The sequence below is a fragment of the Octopus bimaculoides genome, chromosome 11, assembly GCF_046866305.1.
Source record: "Octopus bimaculoides isolate indiv1 chromosome 11, ASM4686630v1, whole genome shotgun sequence".
Classification (NCBI taxonomy): Eukaryota; Metazoa; Mollusca; class Cephalopoda; order Octopoda; family Octopodidae; genus Octopus; species Octopus bimaculoides.
Window position 1 is genome coordinate 42,827,783 of NC_142938.1, and position 19,141 is coordinate 42,846,923.

General features: G+C 37.9%; 1 protein-coding gene across 1 annotated transcript in view; it reads right to left on the reverse strand.

Moving 5' to 3' along the window:
* The window catches only part of LOC106872600 (uncharacterized), a 314,391-nt gene that overhangs the window by 231,490 nt on the left and 63,760 nt on the right, over positions 1-19,141 (reverse strand). Inside the window, exons 11-12 of the mRNA XM_089360611.1 lie at positions 1,362-1,535; positions 876-1,037 (exon numbers count right to left, since the gene is read on the reverse strand). Coding sequence (XP_089216737.1) covers positions 876-1,037; positions 1,362-1,535 — 336 coding nt within the window. The remainder of the gene's footprint in view (positions 1-875; positions 1,038-1,361; positions 1,536-19,141) is intronic.

A 19,141-nucleotide genomic window follows, 5' to 3' on the forward strand; every position in this document is an offset into this window, starting at 1 on the left:
ATCGTAAAGCTGAAATAGCTGTGGTTCTATAACTGTAATGGTGTTAAGCTCATAAAAGCTCCACTCCTTTCATTGTGCCTCCGATGTGAATACTACTTGCAATAGATTGACATAACTACCTCTCGTCCATTTAGTACCTTGGAACTGGAGGGTCGGATCGGTTTTATGAGTTTCTGGTTACTTTAAGAGGTATTTACCTTACTTATTGATAAGATTGGAAGTTGTATGTCACACTCTACAGGGAAAAGACATGAGCTATCAAGTTAATACATTGTTTTATGTGTATAATACTTCACAGATATCACACAAATAATTTTATACGGCACGCACTGATGGAATTCTAAGGTCTAACTTCCAAAACATAGCGTAGTTATCATGTTAGAAACTGACTAGTTTCACGCAAGAAAGCACCGAGATAAATTGAAATTTTAAAATTATGAAATTATAAAAGAAATCATTAAAAAACGATGCATTAAATTTATTGTTGACCTTCGTTTTTTTTTCTTTATTTAGTTTTAAAAACATTTCACTTCCGCTAATAATACCTCTATATCAAATTCTATTATTCTTCATAGTAGTATATCTGACTTGTTATAATTTTCAGCAAATAAAACAAGATCATGGTCACCTTATTAAAGAAATTTATATTAGAAATGATTCTGGAAACAAATGTAATGCAGAAAAATTTTCCAAACGAAATTAGGGAGTGTTACTAATAATATAAAATGATTTCTATCTATATATTTTTTTATTCTATGCAGATTTGAAAATAAATGATATTCTCAGTTTAATAAGAACAATAAATTTTTTTTATAAAACGGTGATCACATTTATAGCTCAGTGCATCCTATTTCTCAAACATTTTTTAGTATTACCTTGAGTTGTTGTGGCAGGGCATATAGTTTTGGTGCATACTATGTTTCCGTTGGCCTTGCAACCGCACTGATTACAGTTATCTACTGCTGTGAACGTTTGTCCAAATATATATATTTGTCCATTGTAGCGGCATACTGAGTAAGATTTCTTCTGTCTTGATTCTGAAAGAATTGTTTTACACGAATTCAATATGAACTGAAGATCCGCTTTCTTACTTCCTTAAAAATATTTTGTCAGCTCATCTTGCTTTAATCTATTTCTGTCTATCCTATGTACTTGTCTCTGAGATGAAGCCAAATGACAGACACGAAAGGTGAATTATTGTTTAACTTAGTTCATCAAACAAAAACTATGTCACATAACAAATGACAATGACTACAATCTTGTTGTTTTGCATTGAAATACGTTCATTGTAAGTGCTGAACTCAAAGTCAAGATCATCAATGTCAGCAGCAAATAACACTAAAAGAAAAGAGCACACTTACTTTGACCATTGCAATTTTTCTTTGTGCAAATGATTTCTTTAGAAAGCATACAGTAACACATGTCGCAGCCGTTGATAGACATGAATTTGACACCAATTTTATAAACAACATTATTGTAGGTGCACGACTCAGACAAGTATATCTTCTTTGTAGTGGAAATAGAACGTTTCATTGCTATAATAAATGACAAAAACACCAACCCCCAAAAAAACAATGTAAGACAGTAACGATTATGTTAGATGATTAATTATTTTAACAGTAGATGAAACAATGTGCTTGGATATTTATCTTTTAATTAAATATCACCGTTTACTTATCTATAATTTTATAGAATTCCATATGACTTTCTACTTGATTAAATATCTGCGATATGTTATTTTTAATACGATTAGAAGTTTTGGAAATATTTAAATCATCGTTACAGTTGAAAAATACCCTAATATTTACATCGACGCTGCGTTTCGACTTGTTTGATCGTAATAGCTATTAGGTGTCTCATTTCTGAATGTTAAATATTAGCGGGCTGGATCTGGCTCCTGTATTTCTAAATCAAGTGAACTAACGCCATTATCCACGTAGTCACTGATGCATAATAATTTTTCATTTAAATATATTTTAAGTAAATGACTCCACGTTGATATTATTTTAGTGTTGGCTTCACTGCTTGTGTTTCAACGAGTTAATTACATTTTTGATTTCGCTAAGTAGTTGTCTATAAATTATGGATATATACTCTATAACGAATATGATTTCCTTTATAATACCATATAGGTTCAGTCATTCTCGACTTAGATCTCTCTGTTCTTTGAAATACTTCGATATTTTTTTCTGAAACTTTAGTGTTTCTCATTATTTTAATGAGATTTTCTGTAAATGCAAGGGAGTTATCAGTTCGTTTATGTTTGAGTTATTCCTGATTAGGCTTAATTACAATAAATTTGTAACACTCTTCCATTATTTCAGAATAGTTTAAAATTATGTCATGTGAGGAACGAGGATGGTTTGTAGCTAGATTCATCATAAAATTTATGACTGACATGTAGTAGTAGTAGTAGTAGTAGTAGTAGTAGTAGTAGTAGTAGTAGTAGTAGTAGTAGTAATAATAATAATAATAATAATAATAATAATAATAATAATAATAATAATAATAAAACAATTCCTATCATAGTAGGTGCCTTAGGTATAATAAAAAAATATTCAGACAAGTACATAACAAAAACACCAGGACTTACAAATATATATAACATACAGAAAATTGCACTACTGGGTACTGCACACATTCTACGCAAAACACTTTCAATACAGTAAACATAAGAGCACCACAGCAAACCACAGCACATACCCAAGGCGCACAGAGCTGCGCTCGGTAGTGAAGTGAAAGCACGTTATAAAAATAAAACTACTGAACGATAATAATAATAATGAGACAGTTGTTGAAGATAAAATGTCACTATCCTCTGGGATTTTCCAATCAACACTGACAGAACGATCCAGGCTAATCAATCAGACATAATTATCAAAGACAGGGAAGACAATACTTGTAGACTAATAGATGTAAGTGTTCTCACTGATAAAAATATATCTATAAAGGAATTTGAGAAATTAAGTAAATATAAGGACCTGGAAATTGAAATACAAAAGATGTGGCATCTTAAAACGAGAACTGCTCCACAAACTCTCGTGATAACAGAGTAAATGAGCCTGAATTTTTAAGGGAAGGCCTCTTGCTTGACAGTGGTTCGAGAAAGAAATGGATAAGCGAAGAGAACAAGGTGGTGATGCAGTACTACTTGGAAAGTGAACCCAAAGTAAGGGCTTACAGAAAGTGTATGTTAGCACTTTGGGTAAAAAAAGGTTTGTTTGAATTAACAGAGTCAAGACGTCTATCCCCAATTCTGGATGACAGAACTGGGGGTAGAAGAAATCACAAGAGAACTAAAAGCAAAAGGGAGATCAAGAAATAGAACAGACAACCAACATAAGTGATACAGTTCAAGCCAAAGGAGAAACTAGAAGAAAAAATAATAGCACCACCGATCAAGAAGGGAAAATTGCCACCAGCGACTTAAGTGAGGTAGGTTAGAAGATTTTAGATGAGTTGAAAGAAGCAGTGGGTAAAGAAGAAAGAAAAATATTACTAGTATTAAAAGGTGTTAATAGAAGCAAGTTGCTAGATATTGATAGGAACGTAGATTCTGTTATCAATATGATAGATACTAAAAATATAGGTGACACTAACTTTACTGATTTTTGCATGAGGGGGAGTAGTTACTGGCAGAATAGGTATTCCTCAAGAAAAGATTATGAAGGAACAGATGTTGAAATGGAAATTAGAAAATAAAGTGAAGACTCTATGACAAAATCTGAGTAGAATATAAGCCTGGTAACAAGGTAAGTTCTGAAACAAGATTTAAATCTTGTCTTGTGAAAAACTACTTAGTCAAAGAGAAAGGATTTGGGATAGTCATGGAAGAGTTGAAACAGCGTATCATAGCAATAGCAGGTAAGCTTTCCAGATAACAGAAAAGAATAGATCAGTTAGTCATAATGAAGATGCAGTATGGTTAAAGAAAGTAGTTAGTGAGAAACAGCTAGATCTAAAAGTATCTAGTGCATTAATGAGTAAAGTGTTAGGAAGAATGCCGAACTGGAATAGCTCAGGACCAGATTTAGTTCAAGGGCACTAGTTAAAGAAATTTAGTAGCTTACATGGGAAACTGAGGGAACAACTTCAGGATGGCATGGATTTACCGTTGAATTGCATGGTTTTACTTCTCTAGGTACCGAGCTGCAGGCCCACCTACTTATGTTACTTTTTGCTCCTGTTACCGCCTTGTATTCTCGTAGTGTCGATCACTTCGATGTGCTTGGTTTCTGTTTCTATGACAGTGACGTTGTACGTATGCGCAAACCTGGATCTTCCTTTTCTTAGTTCTCGCAGGATACCCCTCGAAACCTTCAGCTTCCGCAGTAGTGACTCTAGGGTCAATACGTACAGAAGGGAAGAGAGGACGTTCTTGACGGATCGATCGCATGATGCTGAACGTTTCTGATAAGTAAACATTTACCCTGATCACTAGGTAATGTCACTGTACATTGTCGTGATCTGACTTCCGAAAATAGGCCTGAAACCAGCTGCCTTCAGAATAGCCGCAAAATATTGATGGTCGACCCCATCGAAATCTTTCGAGTAATCTAAATTTATCAGGGTTCCTCTCATATCAGGTTCTTTACCCACACTTTCTATGATGTATCAGTTGAGGTGAAGGTTATCGCGGATAGATCTGCTTGGTATGGCACATGTCTGTACCTCACCTACTAGAGTATCAATGACAAGCGTCAACCTCTTAGTTAACACCTTGACCAAAATCTTGCATTTAGCAGAGTTAGGGCTTGAAGTTGTTAAAACCATTTCCCCTTATTCAGGTCTTTCTCTGCCCCACCACCACATCTCTTTTCTCAGGATTGGGAGTTCTCTCGTTCTTCTGTCAGTTGCAGTTGCCAAGAGAACCCCACGGATATGAAGATAAATCTCGTAAAGCAGACTACCAAGCCATTTCTTCCCTTATTTCATCAATTGTATTTGGCCTCAGTCGAGAACGGTGACAGGCTGCTGAGGTAGGCGGTAAATTCCACCCCGCTCTCCAGTCTACCGTCTGCCTCAAACACTTGAGCGAAGTGACATTGGAAAACCACACACATCTGCCTGGAATGGAATAGCACGTACCCTCACAATCTGTCAAAGACCAAATTGTGACTTTGTTGCAACGTTGTGCCTCTGCCACTCGGACCCATCGAACAGCTTTTATTCCTCATGAAACAGAGCACGTATCATAACTTTGGTAAGGCAGCCTTCGTGCTTAGCGTTGAAGAATCTGTCAAGAGCCCATCCTGCCACCAGCACTTTGCCTTTTCTAAGCGTTTCTTCTAAGTTACTAACTAGCTATTTCCTTACTCAAAATCCCCTATCCCTATTTCCTTATTAAACCAAATCGATTCTGATCTAATAGTCATTTTTAGGGCTAACCACAATCGGTTATTGACGATTACTCCTGCCAAGTCCCTCTTAACTAGTTTTCTAATCCGGTCTCTGAGTTCAGCTTCCAGTTGCCGAGCCTCTGTCTATAAAACTATCTAGGTCCCTGATTTGTTGTGCGTGTGACCGACAACTTCGACTTGTAGATAATCTATGCTTACCGTTTCTATTGGCTATAGAAAACTATTTGGATACGATATAAATGATCCGATGCTCTTTCTTCCTGTCCATATGGAGAGATTCAATAATCTAGTCGGTACCTATCAAACAATTGGAAACGATTGAGTACAGTTGCTAGGCTTTTATACCCACCTCTTCTGTCAGATCCACGTAACCCAGATGTGCATTCAAGATATCATTCCAATTTCTCGCTGGCTTTAAAGGACGGGATGATCTCAGGAAAGCCGTCAAAGGTCTGAAAAAATCCAGTCGCCTCTCTCAGTCAGGCAATCACTTTGACTAGTTTGAAGGCACCACCTTCATTATTGTTCACGACTAGGACCAAAACTTATCGTCCAGGTCCAAAAACATCGACCATATTTCAAGGCCTAGGCCTTTCTGAAACAACACAGCCGCTCCGTCCCGCCCCATTCCGGGCTGAGTAAGAAATGCGAAGATTTCAAAATCGCAGAAAGTAGGTATTATGGCGCGTGTGTCAGAAATCCTGGACTTGCTGTTGATTATGACATCCGAACCTAGCGACCTGAGGTCATCGAGTAAATGACACTACCTCCAGGATGATCCCAGACCACGGGCATTTATACACCTCACTCTCAGAGTTGCCGTGTTTGTAGATAGAGAAAACGGAGGAAAGGAAACAGGTGACTCGGTGTCCATGGAATTTTGAGTTTATATGTTTCTAAGTTCACTCTTAATAATTTCAAAATAACGTGAGTAGAGGGTTACTTCCCCTGTTGCTGTTTTGCGAGCATCCTTGTTGTTTAGGATAAGTTAGAGGTACTGAGTACCAGCATACCAGCAAACGATTGCTTGCCTGTGAAGTCACCCGACGACACACTTCTTTGCCGTTGTTATTTTTGTTGTTGTTGCTGTTACTGTTGCTTTTGTTGCTGTTGTTGTTGTTGATGTTGCTATTGCGTTGTTGTCGCTGTTGCATGTATTATTGTTGTTGTTGGTTTTCTCGTGCAAGTTTGTAGTAGCACGAGAATTTCTCGCTAACTTTTCGTTAAATCTGTTGGTGGATGTTGTCGTCACTTCATCTCCAAACAGGCGAAAAGAAAACAGATGAAAGTAAATAAATATTACAAATATTGTGCCCTTTACTCCACAATTAGATAGTATCTCGTAAAGTAGGGGCCTCTATCTAAAGTTTCAACCAAAACTTTCTACAGTAAACAAATAATTTCATCAACGTGAGGCACAGCCAAACCAAAGGTTAATAATAATTCTTTCTCATTTTGGCACAAGGCCAACTATTTTAGTTGCGGGGTTAAGTCAATTACATCGACCTCAGTGTTCAACTGGTACTTAATTCATCTAGCCCGAAAGGATGGAAGTCGACTATGGTGGAATTCGATGTTAGAACGTAAAGACGCAAGAAATGCCGCCAAGCATTTTAACAGACGTGCTAACGATTCTGTTAGCACTCCACCTTAATAATTTGTTCCAAAGTTTGGCACAAGGCTAGCAGTTTTATGGGTAGGGGTAAATCAATTACATCGAGCCCAAATGTTCAAGTAGTACTTATTTTATCGACCCCGATGAAAGACAAAGCCGACCTCTGCGGCTTTGAACTCAGAACGTGAAGACGGAAGAAATGCCGCAGAGCATTTGGTCCAGTGTGTTAACGATTCTGCCGGCTCGCCGCCTTAATAATAACAATAATAATGATAATGACGATGAGGATATTGATTTCTTTGTTATTGCATTAGGAGAGGTTGTTGTGCGACTTTCCTATACAAAGTGAAAGAAGTAAACGAGGTTCGTTCAAAAAGTATGCGACCTTTGGGCATAAAAAAACCCCAACAATTTTGTACATTTTACAAATTTTATTTAAACACCTTCAAAGTACTCCCATTGAGAGTTCACACATTTCTTCCAGCGGAACGCCTTCTATGGAATGATACGGAACTTCACCGTCGTTTTCTCATAATTTCATCTCACGACTCAAATCGTTTTATTTACAGTGTGGGTTTCAGCTTGGGGAAGAGCCAGAGGTCATGCGGTGCCAAGTCGGGAAAGCCTGTTGAAAGCCTGTTGAACAAGTGATGTGTTGTTCTTGACGAGGAAAGCTTGGATTATGTGAGCGGAATGAGCAAGCGCATCGTGATGGTGAAGTTGTCAATTCTTTGCCGCCCACAAGTCCTGTCGCTTTCCAGGCACAACATCGCGAAGGCGACGTATAAGCCTCCAGGTAGTATTCCTTATTGATTGGTTGGCCTTGTGGTGCGTATTCATGATGTACAATACCACGGGTGTCATAGAAACAAGTTAACATTACCTGCACATTGCTGCGAACCTGTCGTGCTTTTTTGAGCCTTTGTGATAATGGATGCTTCCATTGGGAGGACTGGGACTTGGTTTCCGGGTTGTAACTATAAACCTATGTTTCATCATCAGCGATGGTGGTCTTCATAAGTCTGCGTTGCTTCTGTGGCTCCACCAGCACCTTGCACACGAACTTCGCTGTCACTCTCTGCATACATAAATCCTCCGTTAAAATGGAATGCACTGAGCCTGTGCTTATTCCCACTTCACGAGCAATTTCCTGGATTATTACTCGACGATCTTCCATGTCTATTCGCCGAATCTTCTCAATTGGCTTCTCGTTTTGGTTTGTGGATAGCCTGCCTGAGCTTGCCTCGCTCTCCACTGAGGAGCGGCCGTAGTTGAAGCGGTTGTACCACTTCTTGATCTGAGTTTTTCCTATAGTATCATCACCAAAATCCTGCTGAATTTTGCGGGTGGTTTGAGCTTGAGTATCAAGCTTTTAGCAAAACTTGATGCAATATCTCTGCTCTATGCATTCGGTCATGTTGCGTGAAAACGAAAATCCAACGTTGGCATAACAACAGGGAACTGATGCGGTCTACTGGAGCAAAACTTTTCTCGCATGCGAAGCAAGGGTGGAATCATCTCCCACCCAAAGGAATCTGCCTACGCGGTATTAGCTTTGAAGGGAAAAACTAAAGTCAGATACTTTTCGAACACATTTCGTATATCCTGTCGTTGACAAAAACAAATTATACGTATTATAATTGACTTTTTTCTTGTTGTCTGGAAAAAGAAAAGAGCCAGTTGTTGGTTGCTGATGATACAGCACTGGTGGCGGATTCGGAAGAGCAACTGAGGAGACTGGTGATAGAGTTTGGAAGAGTGTGTGAGAGGAGGAATCTGAAAGTAAATGTAGCTCAGAGGAAGGTAATGAGATGTTCAAGAGATGGAATGGCTGGTAGGACGGATGTGAATATAAATGGTGAGATGTTAGAGGAGGTGAGTGTTTGTAAGTAACTGGGATCACATGTGACGATGGACGGGGAGTTGGCTGAGGAAGTGGGATACAGAGTGAGGGAGGGGAGTAAGATACTTGGAGTTGTGAAAGGTATGCTGAGAAATAAAAGGGTAAGTATGAAAGCGAAAAGAGTTGTGTTGTGTATGAGGGCGTCTTCGTGCCGACAATGTTATATGGTGCAGAGACGTGGGGGCTGGAAAAGCGGAAAGGAGGCGACTAGATGTGTTTGAGATGAGATGTCTGAGGGTTATGGTTGGTGTGACACGGATGAACAGGATGAGGAATGAGGAGGTGCGAAGGCAAACAAGAATGAGAGAAAAACTAACAACCAAAATGGATAGACGAATGTTGAGATGGTTTGGCCACATGGAGAGGATGGATGAGGAGTGGATGGTAAGGAGGATGATGAAGGCAGAAGTGGTAGGCAACAGAACCAGAGGCAGACCTCGGTTTGTGTGGACGGATGGAGTGAGGAAAGCTTTGGTGGTTAGAAGTGTTGGAGTGAGAGAGGCAAGAGAGTTTATAAATGATAGGAAAGCATGGAGAGTGTTTGTGGGGGGGGGGGTGAATTTGATGTTGCTCAAAGTGGTACGGAATCAAAATGATGCAGCGGGGTAAACCGACATATGCTGTCGGGCCCCGCTGCTGATATTGGGGGTTGCGTTCTATGCCTTGACCAGAGCATAGAACGGTGCTCTCCTCTTTCAGCTGGGAAATGAATGGAATGCCTGGTGTGTCTTGTTGTGACTATCCCCTCCTAAATAAATGGGGAATAGGCCCGGGTATATATAAAAAATAATTGACGTGACATTTCCATTTGAAATATGAGATAAAAAAAGAGAAAGAGAAATGAAAATTTATAAAAATCATCAACATTTGGAACGGAGAATTTAACATGCACATGATACTGCTGCTTATTATGGGGTATTGGGAACTGACAGAAAAATCTGAGAACAAATTTTGAAAAACTTGATCTTAAACTGGGAGTAGTTGTTGTACATGTTTACTAGGTTCGGCAGGAATTATCCGCGAAGTCCTCAGTATGAACAGATATAAAGAGAAGGAAAAAGGAAGGCATGTACTTAGTAGTGGGGTTTGAGTTACCGGATGGATATTTAATTAGTGACCCTGAGGATAGTGGATACAAATAGCTTGGCATTTAGGAGCTGAATAAAGTTCTATATGAGGAAGGAAATGTAGACGACGTCTATTTAAACAGGTTACAGCTGCAACTGAAAGCAAAATTGAATGGGAAGAACTTAATTATTGCTACCAAAATTTTGGCTGTGCAAGTTATTAGATAAAGTGCAGCTATTTTGAATTGAACCAATGAAGAGATAAAAAAAGTTGGATAGGTTAATGTGAAAGAAAATTGTTGACAAAGATACATTGCACCCAAAAGCAAATGTTATAAGGCTATTTACATCGCGGAACGTATGAGGACGTGGACTTATAAGAGTGAAAGATTGTTTGGCTAGGGAAAGCATGTCTTTAGATTTGTATTTGGCCAGCAGTAGAGAACAACGTTTAAGATATGTTACCAAAAGCAGAGGCTTATGCATTGAGATTACTGAAGGTAAAACGAAAATTACAAACAAAGGCTGCTAGCTGAGAATCTGAGTACGAGGGAGGGTACGGTCGATTCGGAAAACAAATGAAGGATGTAAAAGCAGAATCTTCGTGGAATTGGTTGCCAACAAGTGATCTTGAAATGGACAGAAAGTTTGTTGGTGGTTCCTCAGGACCAAGCGTTAAACACAAACTCGATAAGGAATATATATTTAACCCAGATGAAATAAATAAATGTAGGTTACGTGGGAAGAAGGTGGAAAGTATGACACACATTGTGAGTGCCTGTGACATGCTTACACAGAGGGAATGTAAAAGTGTATTTGCACCTCCAATGGTCTTTATGCAAGGAATACGGCTTTCTAATCACCGAGAAATAATAACTGCACAAATCAGAGAAAGTTCTAGAAAATAAGACAGGAAAACTCTTGTAAGACTTTGCAATCCGTACTGCTGGGGTTCTTGAACATACTAGGTTAGACATAACTTTGGTGGCGAAAAGTACTGTAAGTAGGTGTTTGTTGATCGGTGTAGCTTGCCCAGGAGCCAATTACATCAATGGTAAATAAAACGAGAAAATCGTACAGTATACATATTTAAGAATTAAATGTCCAAAGAATGTGGAATATGAAAGCGAGAATGGTACCAGTTGTGATTGGAGTACATAGACTTGTGACGAAAAACCTTCAGGAAAGCCTTGACACAATTGGAGCCTGTTCCAGCCTTACGACATTGCAAAAGACAGTATTTCAGGGAACAGTCAATATCCTGCACAAAATAATGACTGAGTTTACATAATGTAATAAGGAATCATTCAAACGATTCCAGTATCAATAAGAGCACCACTGTGCAAATGAAGGAATAATAATAATAATAATAATAATAATAATAATAATAATAATAATAATAATAATAATAATAATAATAATAATAATACATGGTAAATACTGGGCTAAACTAAATGCGAAAGAAATAGACAGAGAAAAATCCCAGCAATGGCTGAGAAGCTCAGGACCCAAAGCAGAGACTGAAGGATTTTTAATTGCTGCACAAGACCAGAGCCTCCCCACCAGAAATTACCAAAAACACATAATGAAAAGAAATATAACAAGTAACTGTAGAATATGTGGAGATGGACAAGAAACAATAAATCATATTATCTCTGGCTGCCCAATCCTGGCTAAGAAGGAATATATTCACAGAAACGACAGAGCTGGGACCTATATACACTGGAAGCTATGCCAACACTATGGAATAACAACAGAAAAAAGATGGTATAAACACACGCCAGAAAAGGTCACAGAAAACGAGAAAGCAACCATACTTTGGGATATGCCAATAGACACAGATAGAGAAATTAAGTCAAATAGACCAGATATAGTTGTCAAAGATCATGAAGAAAAAAAATGCTTTCTAATTGATGTATCAATACCAGCAGATGACAACGTTTCTCTAAAAGAAATGGAAAAACTTTCAAAATACAAAGACCTGGAAATAGAGATAACTCGAATGTGGAATCTAAAAACAGAAACAATTCCTATCATAGTAGGTGCCTTAGGTATAATAAAAAAATATTCAGACAAATACACAACAAAAATACCAGGACTTACAAATATATATAACATACAGAAAATTGCACACATTCTACGCAAAACACTTTCAATACAGTAAACATAAGAGCACCACAGCAAACCACAGCACATACCCAAAGCGCACAGAGCTGCGCTCGGTAGTGAAGTGAAAGCACATTATAAAAATAAAACTACTGAACAATAATAATAATAATAAAATACAAAGACCTGGAAATAGAAGTAATTCGAATGTGGAATCTAAAAACAGAAACAATTCCTATCATAGTAGGTGCCTTAGGTATAATAAAAAATATTCAGACAAATACATAACAAAAACACCAGGACTTACAAATATATATAACATACAGAAAATTGCACTACTGGGCACTGCACACATCCTACGCAAAACACTTTCAATACAGTAACCATAAGAGCATCACACCAAACCAAAGCACATACCCAAGGCACACAGAGCTGCGCTCGGTAGTGAAGTGAAAGCACGTTATAAAAATAAAACTACTGAACAATAATAATAATAATAATAATAATAATAATAATAATAATAATAATAATGATAATAATAATAGGGCTACAGCAAATATTCTGCTTGATACTACAGATTTGCTTGTCAGTTGTTTGACCTTGACCAGTTGAGCATGTCCCTTAGTGACTGACAATATGTGCATCTCTGATCATGAGCAGAAGTAGTGGGGGAGTATCATAGCCATGTGTTGAGAGGAATTCTTGGGGGTTTGGATAATTCACCTTTGGAAACATGGGTGTTTTTCTCAACATTCTTAAACAAACCTTATTCAGGGACCTTTTGAGCGGGATGGGCTACTCGACCTGAAGAAAATTCTAACTGGGCCCCACCTGCGAGGTCATGCACTGTTTATTTTGATATGAGATCACCATGTCGTGCACATATGCTTGTGATGCATGTGCCTGATATACCCTTATCAGATGGGTATAATGGGTATAATGGGCTTCGTATATTTTACCCCAGTGTCACTTTGATGGCATGCACTGCTCTCTCACTCAATAATAATAATAGTAATAATAATAATAATAATAATAATAATAATAATAATAATAATAATAATAATAATAATACCTAACAAATACGAAGAAGAAGAAGAAGAAACAAGAAAAGCTATAAAACAAATGAAATCCAAACTAAAACTAGAACAGCAACGGACCATGATAAAACGATGGCAAGAAAAGCCCCTACATGGTAAATAATGGGCTAAACTAAATGCAAAAGAAATAGACAGAGAAAAATCCCAGCAATGGTTGAGAAGCTCAGGACTCAAAGCAGAGACTGAAGGATTTTTAATTGCTGCACAAGACCAAAGCCTCCCCATCAGAAATTACCAAAAACATATAATGAAAAGAAACATAACAAGTAACTGTAGAATATGTGGAGATGGACAAGAAACAATAAATCATATTATCTCTGGCTGCCCAGTCCTGGCTAAGAAGGAATATATTCACAGACACGACAGAGCTGGGACCTATATACACTGGAGGCTATGCCAACGCTATGGAATAACAACAGAAAAAAGATGGTATAAACACACGCCAGAAAAGGTCACAGAAAACGAGAAAGCAACCATACTCTGGGATATGCCAATAGACACAGATAGAGAAATTAAGTCAAATAGACCAGATATAGTTGTCAAAGATCATGAAGAAAAAAAATGCTTTCTAATTGATGTATCAATACCAGCAGATGACAACGTTTCCCTAAAAGAAATGGAAAAACTTTCAAAATACAAAGACCTGGAAATAGAGGTAACTCGAATGTGGAATCTAAAAACAGAAACAATTCCTATCATAGTAAGTACCTTAGGTATATATATGCTCTCTCACTCAATAATAATAATAATCCATGAACCCACACTCATAGATAAGTGAATGTTTAAGCATATTCAGTATAGCAGGCAACATACGAGAATTAATTAGGTTTAGCATGAAGAAATAGGATCTCTACTCAGGTGACACAGTCACAGGGAAAGTTAATATCAAGAGAGGAATTTTCCAAGGAGACTCGTTATCCCCTTTAATATTTGTCTCATGTTTGATCCCCCTCAGTTTAGTATTAAGGAAGGCAAGGACAGGGTATCGCTTCAGAAATGGTAAGGTAAAAGTTAACCATTTAGTCTACAAGGATGATCAGAAGCTTTTTAGAAAGAATGAAAAAGAGAAAGATTCCTTAATACAGACTGTAAGACTCTTCACCAAAGATATAGGCGTGAAATTTGGCATAGTTAAGTGTGAAATATTAATCATGAAAAGGGAACAGGTATTCAACAGTGAAGGCATCCAATTGCCAGATGGCCAGACATTAAAATCATTGAAAAAGGAAGTGAGCAATAAGTATCTAGGAGTACTAGAATCCGACAGAATACTAACTATAGAAATGAGAACGAAAATTGAGGAGTACATCAGAAGAACGAGGAAGCTAATGAAGTGAAAGATAAATGGTCCGAATCTAGTAGAGGCAGTAAATACTTGGGTGGCATCATTACTTAGCTACTCAACAGCTTTTGTAGATTGGACAAAAACTGAATTAGCAAAGCTAAACACAAGAACTAGCAAGGAATTTAATATGAATGGAGGACTCCACTCAAGAGCAGGGGTAGCAAGATTATATTTGCCTAGAAAGTAAGGTGGAAGAGGGTTAATATCAGTAGAAGACTGCGTGGAGTTAACTAGAGGAGATATCGATTCCTATGTAGGTAATAGGGAAGAAAGTTTATTAGGAGCTGCTAGAGTCACAGCATGATATAGAGAAGCCAAAAAGCCAAACGAAGTTAAAATCCAGGGAAAAAAACCAAAACAAAAGATATCTGAGTGGCAGGAGATGGCTTTGCATGATAGATTCCCATAGTTACTGCAAGTAGTAGTAGTGAGACATAGTTATGGTTGCAGAAAGGAAAACTGAAAAGGGAAACAAAGCTTGATAGTAGCAGCGCATGGTCAAGCATTAAGAACTAATTGGATAAAAGCCAAGATAGAAAAAAACCAAGTAGATTCCCAATGTTGGTTATGCAAATCAAATGAGGTAAGCGTTACTCATACAGTAAGTGAATGTAACATGCTGGCACAGAAAGAATACAAGAAAAAACATGACAACCTAGGGAGAGTAATCCCCTGGGAATTATGTAGAAAGCTATGATTTGAACATACTGAAAAATGGTATGAACATGAACCTACTAAAGTGCTAGAAAGTAAGAAATATAAGACTGACAGAGCAATCGAAGCTAGAAGGCCTGATTTGGCAGGAGAAGGAGTTGTGTGGTAGATTCACAAAGTCAGTTGCAGCAAATAATAGCAGTGAGACATGGTTATGGTTGCAGGAAGAAAAACTAAAGAGGGAGGCAGAAAGTTTGTTAGTAGCTGCACAAGTTAAAGCATTAAGAACTAATTGGATAAAAGCCAAGGTAGACAAAAACCAAGTAGATTCCAAATGGAGATTATGCAAATCAAAGAAGGAAAACGTTACTCATATAGTAAGTGAATGTAGCATACTGGCAGAGAAAGAATACAAGAAAGGACATGAGAATCTAGGGAGAGTAATGTAGAAAGGTACGATTTGAACATACCGAAAAATGGTATGAACATGAACCTAGTAAAGAACCAGAAAGTAAGAAATATAACACTTACAGAGTAATCGAAGCTAGAAGGCCTGATTTGGTAATAGTAGATAAAGAGAATAGAAAGTGCTAGATAATTGACTTTACAATCTCAAATGATGAAAACATTAATATGAGAAGTATAGAAAAAACACCAAAGTACCAGACCCTAGCTATTGAATTACAGAGACTATGGAAAGTATGGGTAGCATGTATCCCAGTAGGTGCATTGGGAACTATCCCTAAAGATCTGAACAGATGGATAGAGGAAACAAGCATAAAACTCAGTTTAGTATAGCTCCAGAAAATAGTCTTATTAGGGATATCTAGGGTAGTTAGGAGGGTTCTTGGCATCCAAGGTTACTTGTTGTAGCCCGATATTAGGATTTTTTCTTTTCCAGCAGTCTAATCTGTTGAGTGTATATGAAAATAATAATAATAATAATAAAAACAACAATAATAATAGTAATAATAATAACAACAACAACAGGCAGTGGCTCTCATGGCTTTTGTTCTTAACTAATTGGAAGTGCTATCATGTACATTGTTTTGTCTTGGTGTAAAAATGGACTGCAGCAAGTATTCTGCTCAATACCACGGATTTACTTGTCAGTTGTTTGACCATAACTAGTTGAACATGTCCCTTAGTGGCTGACAATATGTACATCTCTGATCACGAGCAGAAGTAGAGGGGAGCATCATAGCCATGTGTCAAGAGGAATTGTTTGGGGTTTGAATGATTCACCTCTGAAATCATGGGTATTTTGATCATCATCCTTAAACAAAGCTTATTCAGCGACCTTTTGAGCGGGATGGGCTACTCAACCTGAAGAAAATTCTAACTGGATCCCACCTTCAAGGTCCTGTGCTGAAAGACCGAGTCTGATAAACGGTGGTACACCCGCTCATCGCCTAGGAAGCGTCACAGACTTTTCTTGATTAATATTTGCTCTTGTCACCGCCTGTTATTCTTTTAGAGCGGTGCTGGTCAGGTCTAAGTGCCCGATGTTCGGTGTACTGTGATGGTGACGTCGTCCGCATATGCCTGTCCTAGTTCTCCCAGATCCTTGTTCGCGCGGGATTATTCTCAACGCTTGCAATTTTCGCAGTTGTAGCTTTCAAGCCCGTAAGTACAGAAGAGACGCGAGGTAATTACATTGATGGACTGAGCGTATGATGCTAAATGGATAACCATTCATCCGAATTATCGATCAGATGTTGCCATACAATTCGGCGATCCAACCACGGGAAACAGGACTGTAACAGGCCAATATGAGAATGGCTGCCAAAAATTGGTTGTCGATCCTATGGAAGGCATTAGATTGACCTAAATTGATCAGGACCCAATGCCAGTTTATTTATCCACCCTATCTATGATGTATCGCATGAGGTGGAGGTTGACTGGATAGTTCTGCTTGGGTTTGGTGCATGTTTGCGCATCATCAATCTGTTCCTTGAACTACAAGCGCCAACCTCTTTACTACTCATTGGCCAAAATTTTGCGCTCAGAAGCGTTATGAGCCTAAACTTTTCTATTTGATACCCCTTGTTTGGATCCTTTCTCAGTAGTGCCACAGTGCTCGACTTAAGAATTCTCCCGTTCTGCTTCTATTTGCTGTAGATATCTGCTAAGAGGTCACCAAACAGATCTGATAAAAGTAAAGCTCATAGGGCAGACCATCCAAACCAGGCAGTTTGCCCACCGTGTTGCTCGTCATCGCATCCCATATTTCTGGGATTGTTGTCAGCCTTTCGAAACGCTCCTCCTTTGTCGAGAGTCATTTTGTTTATCCCTCCAGGTCGTGATGTTAATAACCCACAAACATATCTCTCCTCATGCATTTTGAGGAATGGAAGTGTAGTAGATTCAGAATATTTTCTGAGAATATGCACTTTCAAGCCTTTTTCAAAATTACAGCCGTTCGATGTAAAATGTTCGGCAAGTTCTGTCAAACTACTGTTATCGTGCCTGATGTCATATCTGTGCCCAAAACTGGGGGAATTTCATCAAATTTACACAAAACTGGGGAATTTCATCGCATTTACACAAAACTGGGGGAATTTCCTCAGATTTACACGAAACTGGGGAATTTCCATCACATTTACATAAAACTGTTTGATTAGATATTCTTTTTCCTTTTCTCTTTTCTTTTTTTCTCTTTCTTCTTGCCAGTTGTAAACTTGAAAATTGAAGACTGATTATGTCATTCCATCAACGAGGGAATACTGGTTGCCCTCGTTCAAATTTTGGAATTTGAATTTCTATAATTTTGAATTTCTATATATCACTTTTCCATCTTGAACTCGACAAAGACAGGCAAGCTGTTGAAATATCGTTCAACCAATAAACTATCTCTTGCAATCGCATCGCTCTCTTCGTATTGTTTATTTACCTTTGTGAAGAGTTACATCAATCTTTTAAAAGATGATGATGATGATGATGATGATGATGATAATAATAATAATAATAATAATAATTAATAATAATAATAATAATAATAATAATAATAATAATAACAATAATAATAAAAATTGCACTACTGGGCACTGCACACATCCTACGCAAAACACTTTCAATATAGTAACTATAAGAGCATCACAGCAAACCACAGCACATACCCAAGGCACACAGAGCTGCGCTCGGTAGTGAAGTGAAAGCTTGTTATAAAAATAAAACTACTGAATAATAATAATAATAAGCACTCAGAGAGCGTAAATCTCCGCCAAGGCAACACCAACGCCCTCTCAACGATTAGCCAAAGATGACTTTTAAAATGAGAATATCTGAAATAAACCCGACTGCTCTCACAAACGAAAATACTAAAAGCTAATTAAAATTAAGTAAAAGAAAAACGGAAAAATAATCCCAAATCCTTGTCCGGTACCTGATCGATCCCATTGCTAGTCATGGAATGTGAAGGTAACAGTAGAAAATTTAGTAACAGTAATAAATAGTTTACTCTTATCTAATACAAGCCACCGTTAACAAATTCATCATTCAAAATAGTTACAGCCTAAAGGGAGATAATTGAGAAAAACTTGAAAGTTAACGTAAGATCGTAATCATGTAAAGTAAAGTAAATATAACAAATAATTCAGAATCCTTGTCCGGTACCGGATCAATTCCCAGATCTAATCAGTTCGTGCCAGTCACGAGGCCAAACATCCCTGAAAGTTTCATCCGAATCCAATCCATCCAGCGGTTTTTGAGATATCTTGTCCCCGGACAAACAAACACGACTGAAAACTACACCTCCGCCTTCAGTAAGTCGGAGGTTATAAATATGCTCAATACCACAGATTTGCTTTCAGTTGAGCATGTCCCTTAGTGGCTGACGATACGTGCATCTCTGATCACGAGCAGAAGTAGTGGGGAGCATCACAGTCATGTGTTGAGAGGAATTATTTGGAATTTAGATAATTCACCTCTGGAAACATGGGTGTTGCATTCAACATCATCAAACAGTCCTTATTCAGGGATCTTTTAACTGGGA